Source organism: Brassica oleracea, chromosome C4 (genome assembly GCF_000695525.1).
Source record: "Brassica oleracea var. oleracea cultivar TO1000 chromosome C4, BOL, whole genome shotgun sequence".
Lineage (NCBI taxonomy): Eukaryota > Viridiplantae > Streptophyta > Magnoliopsida > Brassicales > Brassicaceae > Brassica > Brassica oleracea.
Window position 1 is genome coordinate 27,791,508 of NC_027751.1, and position 9,722 is coordinate 27,801,229.

At 32.9% G+C, this 9,722-nt stretch overlaps 1 protein-coding gene across 1 annotated transcript; it reads left to right on the top strand.

Moving 5' to 3' along the window:
• The first annotated feature begins 2,455 nt into the window (after positions 1–2,455).
• On the top strand, positions 2,456–4,028 carry LOC106342357. Its single transcript, XM_013781268.1, has 3 exons — positions 2,456–2,653; positions 2,808–2,912; positions 3,250–4,028. The coding sequence occupies exon 3, from the start codon at positions 3,361–3,363 to the stop codon at positions 3,754–3,756; it is 396 nt and encodes a 131-aa protein (XP_013636722.1). The 5' UTR covers positions 2,456–2,653; positions 2,808–2,912; positions 3,250–3,360; the 3' UTR covers positions 3,757–4,028.
• The last annotated feature ends 5,694 nt before the right edge of the window (positions 4,029–9,722 follow it).

A 9,722-nucleotide genomic window follows, 5' to 3' on the forward strand; every position in this document is an offset into this window, starting at 1 on the left:
TGACGAACTTAGCTTCTCGGATGTCAAAGTTTTAAAAGGTCCCTCAATGTTACACACTGAAAATTTTAACTTGGGATACTATAAGTCTATAACCACAATATATTATCACTTGGTACATACATGTATATATATTATCATTGAATCTTGTATACATGCATATATAAACTAACCATAGCGTCCCTCGATATAAATACCTCAGTTTTAGTCGTCAGGATATGTGTTTTAAGTAATTAAATGTCACATTTTTTTGTTCTTTTTTGGTGATTAATAATAGTAGGAAAAATGCAGTGTGGAGTAGAAGGAAAGGTAAGAAAGAGATGCGACCAAAGTGCATCAGCAAGGCGTGTGGAGAATCCATGGATGACACGGAAGATGAAAGAGTTATAACCACTCTGCAACTACTCCTTCCTTCATTTCATTTCTCTCTTCCTTTTACCTTTTGTTAATTAGCTAGGTTCCATGGACTCAAAGTTGTATACGTGAAGCTTTCGTCTATTAAAGGTGTAACGTAAGAAGTTGTAATGTTTGAGCTAAAAGGGGTTAGAGAGAATCAAACTGACAGAGAGAGTTGGTTATCAGAAAAGCACTTGATAGAGAGTTTACAAAAAAAAAAAAAAAAGAAGCACTTGATAGAGAGTTTATTAAGTCGCATAAGAAATCGAAATAAAGGTGCTCATCATCATTGAACATCTTTAATTCATTACATCATCTCTCTTCCAAAATTTCACTACTTTCCACAGGTTCTACATCAGCTATTGTATCCACCTTCTCTGACTAGAGCTAGGCCATCATAAATACATACACACACATTAAATGGAGATTTGGAGTGGTTTAGCATGACATCTCTCTCTGCTCTCTTTTATGAAGACACTCAAATATAGGGATGTTTGGTTCGGTTTCGGTTCGGTTTTTTTTTTTCGGTAATTCGGTATATAAAATATAGCTACTATATTAAAACAATATATACTTTGATTTGATTCATTTATATCATCGTTTTTTGTTTATTTGATTTTTGCAAAAAAAAATCATAAATATATTAATATTTTATAATATTTTGATAATTTTACTTTTTACAACTAATTATCAGTTTTATTAAACCATAAGGGTATTTCAGTCGGTTGATCTGTTTATATACCAAATTACATTCATATATCGCGGGTTTTTTAAAATAACATTCGTTCGGTTTATTTGATTTTACCAAATCGAAACCACTTTTTCTACTTCGGTTCGATTTGGTTTTACCGGATTGAATATCCCTACTCAATATATCAATCCATTTGCTATTTTAACTTGAATTCATTTTATGAAAATATCTTTTACGTGTATTCAATTAACAAAGGATAAATAAACATCTCAAATAATGATTTTTAAAACGAAAATTACTTGATTTCTGATTATAAACAAAATATTACAACAAATATAACTCAGGGTCAAAAAATACAATTGGGCTAAGAATCTAAATGGGTCTAAGCCCAAACTCGAGAAGAATGATGCCCCGTTAGTTCTCTTTGTGACTCTTTCTAATAGGAAGCGTAAACGAGTGGTTGGTGGACATTCAGATATCCGTTTGGGTTCAGATTAGATATTTTGAGTTCCATGTGTTTTTACACTTCAAGTCGGGTTCGGTTTTTTGTAGTTTTTTGTTCGAATAATTCGGGTCGGATCAATTATTTAGAGTTATTTAAAAAAAAAGATCAGAATGAACATCACTCATGAATCAAAAATAAATAAATATGAATTTAATAGAAATGTGTAAGATATAATAATATAGTATTAATCAAACAACAACAAAATAGGTTGTTAACCGAAGAGTGGGGCATCAAGTAGTCAAAGGTGAAGAGCATTACTTGACCAAGCAACCTTAGAAATCAGTGTTCCTCTAGTAAAATTGAAAGGTGTAGAGCGATTAAAAATGAAACCGTTAGTGTGACCTACGAAGAGAAAACGAATGAGTTCAAACTATTAGAAAATTATGATTAAGATATATATTTCGGATATCCATTCGGATATTGGGTATTACCCTATCAGATTCGGGTATCCAATCTTCTCTAACTTAATACCGTTTGGATATTTTTCTAGCTCGGATCGGGTTTGAGTTCGAATTCGAGTTTTTCGGTTTAGATTTCCATACCTAACGAGCGGTGCACACCGAAAAAAAAAAGTGTACCAAAAAAAAGCGTAAACGAGTAGAATATAAACCAGCTGACAGCTGTACCTTCAAGATATAATTGGGCTGATATATGGGCCTTCAAGTTGTACACATAACATGTATGTCTTCTTTGGAAACGAGAGTTTAATTGGGCCCATTAGAGAAATATCTGATTTCAAACCTATGAACGACGCGGTCACGCGGCTTATTAGCTGTCTTTATGACTCTTGCGAGAGTCTTGCCCAACCAGCAACGAGTAAGAATGTGGTAACACGCGTCTATCCAAACGCGTGGGAGAAAGCCGTATCCATCATCAACGGGATTTTAAGATCCATTTGAGTCAGTGAAAGTGGTGGAAGTGAGAGGAAAGCGTCATTCTTACGTTTTATAGCTTCACAGAGTAAAAAAAAAAAGCAAAAGGGAAAAACTCTTTTGAAAGCAAATCCATCTTTTTCTATTTCAACGAACACTCTCTAGTCTCAAGACTCTCAACCAACACTTGTTGTTAGTGTTGTTTCTTTGTTCCCTTTAGATCCCTTTCCTTAAAGTCTTATCCTTTGGGGTTTTGATTCAATATCTTCTGTTTGGCTTCATCACTTTCTTTTCTTTCTGATCTGGGTTTTACTCTCTCTGCTAACTTTTAGTTGTATGGTTGCAGAAACTGGTGAGTAGATCAGTTGAAACCTCAATAAAGATTAGAAAAGATAAAACCTTTTATAGGTCTTATTGGAGTTTTGTCTCATCCTGAGAAATGGGTTCACAGGCGAGTCTCTGTTTCTCTATCTCTGTTTGTTCTTTCTGGTAGTGAGTCTTGTGTTTGACTGTTATGAAGAAGTTTGAATAGATTTGGAAGGGAAATAGAAGTTGTTGGTTCTCTTTAGACCGTTCATGCAACTACTTTTCTTGGAAGATAATTGATTGAGCTTGCTTGTAGGCTTGTAGCTTAGTTTTGAGGTTAATACTAAGTTGAAAAATAAAGGTTTTGAAGAGAGATCAAATTAAATTGTTCAATGTCTACTGATGAAGTGTTGCTTTGACAATTGTTTTTGTATGTGTTTGAGTTTTAATTCTCCTCCATTGTGTTGTTGTGTCTTTTTCAGAGCTGGGATACTGAAATGGATTGAAAAGAGCAACCTTTTTCACTTGGCAGGGTTCTTGTCTAGTTGCTTGAGTCTTTTGGTTTGGTTTGGTAGAGAATTGAAATAGTAGAAATGAGAAGAGGTAGAGGGAAAAGAAAGAGGCAGAATGCTTCCGCTAGAGAAGATGGTGATGAAGAAGAAAAGATTCCAGCTTACAGGAGAAGAGGGAGGCCACAGAAGCCGGTGAAAGATGAAACCGAAGGAGAAGAAGAAGAGATTGTGGAGAAGGATGAAGATACAAACGGTTTAGTAACAAGCAAAGAAGATGTGACAGAGAATGGGAAGAAGCCAGTAGAAGAGTCTAAAGAGAGTAATGTAACAGAAGAAGAGAATGTGTTAGGATCAAAATCAAGCACTGATGATTCAGTGAAGTCATCGTTGTCTACGGGGTTTAGACAGATTGGGAGTAGGAGGAAGAACAAACCAAGACGAGCTGCGGAAGCTGTTGTTGAATGTAATGGTGTTTGAAGAAAGAGGTTCTTGAAACGCTTTTTAAAACCGCACTTTTTGTTTTGTTTTTGTTGACTTGAATCACCTTTTGCTGTTAGGACCTGAGTTTGTTGCGGTTGCGTTTTGGTTTCATACATGGAATCAGATTTATCAATTTTTCTGAACAGTTCACTTTCATGGCGTTTCGAAAGAGTATTTAAAATGCTCTTTAGTAGCTATGAAGAAGTGTACTTTCCAAAGTTTTTTTTTAAAGCAGTTTGCAAATCAAAAGAAAGAAACTTGATTGTGTACTAGATAAAGCAAAACACAAAAGGAATAGAATCCAAGTTACACACACGACCCAATGAAAATTAAAGTACACAGATTATGATGGTTACATGACCATGAATCAAACTTCCCATAGTCTTCAAATATTTTTTGTTTAATTTATCAAGAAAGATAATGCATTGGATATTGTTTGAAAAGAACCAAATCTAAATTACAAAAAGAAAAAAAAAAAATAATTCTGAAAGCTTTCAAGAACCTACTAGTTCCCTTGAAGAGTCGCATCCTTAATTGAGTCCCAACACTCTCTGTCTATCTGCCCATAATTCTCTACTTTAGTATTTGTACAAAGAGTATAATCTTATCTATTAAAAGAGAAGTCACAACTTCTTTTCATATGTAATTTTTTAAAAATTGGACTTATTGGACCTTTTACTGGAATGTCATATAACATCTAATCTCTAACTAACTATTCTTACCATTATTAATACACGCAATATGAAAACAGTACCCCTTTAAATACGGTTTACATAACCACCTACCCTTCCGATCTTTTAATGAAATTATCTTTTATATTGCCGGTTAAGGACGTGATATTTGCTATATGGTTTGATTAGAATTATCTTTTATATTTTGGTTTTGGTGTGACTATACCGCGGTTAATCAGTTATACCAACATTAACATATCTTAATCCTTACCCATTCTAATTTTCAAACCACCTACAAGTTGTATGATCTCATTATAAATCCATATCAATTGTAAGTTTAATCCAAATTATATTTTTTTCTTTTGGTTTGATGTGACTATACTGCCGGTTAACAAGTTAAACCAACCTTAAACATATCTATATCCTTTCCCATACTAGATTTCAAACCATCTATAATTTTTGTGATAAAATTTCGAATTTTTTTTTTTTTTATAAATAAACCTATACCATCGACAGTTTTGAAACACCTACAAAATTTGTGATCAAAGTCAAAAATATATTTTTCTTAAAAAGCAAGTATAATAATAAAATCAAATTAGTTGTAATATCTTTTAACTTGAAAAGCAAGTATATAGAAGCAAAATATCTCAATATATACGGTGTTTCTAGATTTCTTGCTTGAGACTTGCAACATCTAATATTCTAACGATATGTATCAAACATATTTGTTAGATTTCATTAATTGTTGTTGCCGTTAACTACTCAACAAATCTACTATATTTTCTATAACAACTAATACATAAAATCATACTATTTAGTGTCTATTAGTTTAAGATTTCACAGAATATACTCTCTACAATACCCTAACTATTTAACCATCTATAAATAACTACGCTAAGAATCATACTTCGACATCACCTTCAATTTTTCTGCAGCCATGTCAACTAATAAGATTGTTTCTTTGCTTAAGGCCATCAAGCCATACAAACAAGGGTGGCGCATTCAAGTTAAGTTGGTTCATTCGTGGAGACAGAAAACCATATATGGAGGAGATAGTGTTAAGTTGATCTTCACTGATGAGACTGTGAGATGATTTGTGGTTATTTGTTTTTTTTTGTAATCATATTCATCTATGTACTAAGACTATCATCTATTTTTTTTTGTTTCAGGGTGATAAAATCCACTGTACGTGCAAGAGGACTTACATTCAACGTACGCAACGTGACATGCGTCTTGGTGAATGGCATATGATAGATGTATTTTCGTTGTCTAATGCAACGGGACAGTATCGTACAACGAACCATACATACAAGATGTCCATCATTGAGGACACGAAAATATCAAAAAGTTCCCTTGTGTGTGATGATAAGTTCTTCAGTTTTTCCGGTTTTGAAGAGATTGGAAATGGAACCCTCAAAACTCATTTTCTAATTGTTTAGTGTATCAATCATATTTTGTTGTATTATTTAAGGTGATGAAGTTAATTTTGTTTAGCATGTTATTTTTTCAGATGTCATTGGTCAAGTGACCAGTCTTCGTGACATTCAAACTGTCCAAGTTTCTGGCAAGGATAAGAAGAAAGTTGAATTCCGCTTACTGGACAGCAGGTGAGTTAATATAACAAATTAATATCTACACTCTTTATATAATATATGATTGCTTATGGATTGAATGACTTATTATTTCAGTGGTCAAAGCATTGCCTGTTGTTTGTGGGGAAAGTATTCCGCTTACTGGACAGCAGGTGATTGAGGATTGCAAAATCACCTGCTCAATCGAATCTATAGATACAGATTGGAGCTGGTTTTACCAAGGCCATGACAGTTGTAAGAAACGTGCAATACTAATCAAATCAAAGAATGGAAATTTGGCTTCAAATGAGAAACCAGTTTTCTGGTGCACAAATTGTCGTACTAATGTCACCAGCGTATCTCCAAAGTGAGTTTTTATGCTTTTAGATTACCATGTAACTTGTGTATTAATAGTCAAGCTCAATCGAGAATTGTTCAAATTCATGTGACCAGAGTTTCAGCAAGTGTTCAATATATACGATTTGATTCTAAACTCATCAGATCACAGGGAAAAAAACGAATTGAAAGAGAATTCACAGGGTAATAGAAACTGATTTTATTTATTCATATTATAAAGCAATAGGAGTTTCAAAAAGAAAATAATTCACCTCTGTTTTCAGGTACTGATCGGAATTGCATATTAAATTATATTAGGGCAAAGCTCCATCAGAGCTCCATATATTCTTCCGCTGAGGTTTTCATATCTCCTTCGAAACAATACCGATCTCCGTCTACACATATTTGATAGATTAAATCAATTGAAAAAATAAACAGAGGTGAACTAAAATAACCGAAACTAAAACCTTTATAAATAGACATGCTTACTTGATCTTGGTCGGGAGTCAAGAGAGGATGGTGTCTGAGAGACGGATTTAGTCGATCAAATAGCTCGAGGATCGTAGTTAGGATCGTGTCTAGGTTAAAGAGAAGACATAAACCAAAGAAAATTGTTAGGTAGACAGACACGTTTTTTTCCCGGATAAAAATCTGTTAACTGATCATTTTGGGCTTACAAAACATTAATCTCACTTTGGGCTCTGAGTAATTAAATTTAAAGAATACTTGACCCATTAGATTTTTATTTTAAAGACTACTTGACCCATATGTATAATATTTAACTCTTTACGATCTTAACTTTTAAAATCAGATAACTCATTTAAAAAATATAATTAAATGAATAATTATATTCTTTATAAAATCTATACATGAAGCTTTAAGTTTAGTTTTTGCTAAGTTTCTTATTTTGTGAAAAGGTTGATTATATTTGGAGATAATACTATTTTCATATTTTCCAAATTATATTTCTATTTTTTATTCAAAAATGAATTACTAATCCATCAAACAAAAAAATATATAAGAACAAACAAACACAAGTGAATTTTGAAACAATCTATTTGATAGAGAACAAGTGTACTCGATAATATATGAAGGTAAAAATTATATTATACAACTTTTAAATTTGTAAAATATTACAATATCTTTCGAGGTAACAATAAAACAATATTTACCAATATTTATATAAAATTACGAGTTCAATAATGAAATAACAATCCAAAAAACATAATAAAAATTGACGTATGTGAAAGTTTAAAACAACCTATTCAATAAAAAACATATATGGTTAAATTATTATGTTTTAAAAATTGATAGACACACATTATATATATTATAATATATACCAATTTAGAATTGTAAGCAAAATATCTTATATAAATTAAAATGGAAACAAACACCCGAGATCTAGTACTACTTAAGAGCATGTTCAACGGGAGAGACCCTATTGTGTCTCTTATGTAATATTTAATTACTAAATTTTTGTTAAGAGATCTTGTTAAAATATTTTTGTTTTCTTTGCTCCAATGGTAAAACCCCATTAGGGGTTCTTAAAAAAAACACTCGTGCATGTGTATGTGTCTGTGAATGTTCCTTTTCTCCTTGTTGTATGTAACAGCTATTGATTGAAAGAAAACTCTTACCTCTTGGTTGACAAACACACCAAGTGAATCTCCATATTTAAAAGCAATCTCATGCATCAGACGGCTTGAGTGCGATAATACTGGTAAATAGCAAAAAAGCATGCTTATTCCTTATTCTAAGACGTTGTTGATGCGAGGCGTGGTAACCTCAGGTATCTCAAGAAAAGAAGACTCCGCAAGATCGATGGCTCTTGCTAAAGCCGCTGCTTTGTTCTCACACTCCCTCTGTTCATCGTCAGGGTTACTGTCTGCCACAAATATAGCTCCGGCCTGAATATGAGCAATCCACTCTCGACGTCTCTGAGGATGCCTGTAAGAGTACAATGTGTCATAACGTGTATTTGTCGGGAACACCATTGTTCTGAGAGCCAAGGCGATGTCCATAGTAGAATTCACATTTCCCTTATTTAGAATTATAGGTAAAAGTAGATTGTTCGTTCTAAAAAAAGTAGACGAACTTGTTTAATCTAGAATTCACTTTCTACTAACTCATTTTCTAGGCATAGGCGTTCGGGCCTTCGGGTTGGGTTTGGGCCGGTTCCTTTCGGGTCCGGGTCTTCCGGGTCCTAAATATTTAAACTCAATAGGTACTTAGAAATTTTCGGTTCGGGTTCGGGTCGGTTCTTCTCGGATCCGGATCGGTTCGGATCTATAACTAAAATACCCGTAATTTTTCGGGTCCATATCGGGTCCGGGTCGAGTCCGGATATTTAAGATGTGAAAAGAACATGACATACTCAATTTCATCAAATTTAGTTGATATTTGTCATATATGTCTAAAATTTTACAAAATAATTTAAATGAAACTATTAATAACTAAAATAAAATATTTTAAAACTCTAAATTTTACATTTTAAAACTTCATATTACTTAAAAAATGTTACAAAATAATAACAAATATTGTTAACAAAAGATATTTCAACTAAATCATAAAATAATATATATAAAATAGAACACAAAAACATCATAATTTTAGATATACATGTTTCTAAGTCGGGTACAAATCGGTTCTTATCGGGTCGGGTCTATTCGGGTCGGTTCTTTTCGGATCCGGGTCTATTCGGGTCGGTTCCTTTCGGTTCCGGTTCTTTCGCGTAGAAAAAAATTAGACCCAAAAGGTACTTGTAAATTTTCGGTCCGGTTCCGGGTCGGGTATTTTTGGGTCGGTTCCGGTTCGGGTTTTCCGGTCCAGGTTAAAATGTCCAGGCCTACCATTTTCCGTAGAAGATGAATTCTACTTTTAGTAGAACGTAATTTTAAAATTTAATTTATTAAGTTTTTCAACCAAAAAAATATCAGTTTGTGTATACGGGTGTTTTATCAATTGTTTCTATTTTTTACAATTTTTTTATTCATAAGACTATTTATTTCATTAACTTTTAGAAGTGGAAAAAGTAAAAAAGAGAAAAAAAAAATAGACAAAAAAAAGTTTTTATACGAAAAAGACAATCATGCTAGATTTTTGTTCCATTTCGGCAATTTTTACTTAATTTATTTAGTTATAGAATAAATAGCTAGAGTTTATATGGGAGTTTATGTTCCCTGGTCTCGTTTAAGGATATCATTGTGTACGTTAAAGAAGAAAAAGATATTCTAATCTCTTTTGGGCATTTATAAATATTCATTACAAAACGCACCAACATAACCACAACGCTATAATCAGTAGCTGTCGTGGCCTAGTAACAATCACTCTTGATTGTCTTTTCTTTTGTCAGCTTCTCTCTATCTGTCTCCTCATTTAAAAG

Coding starts and splice junctions, on each gene's coding strand:
- LOC106342357 (XM_013781268.1), top strand. CDS start 3,361: ATGAGAAGAGGTAGAGGGAAAAGAAAGAGGCAGAATGCTTCCGCTAGA.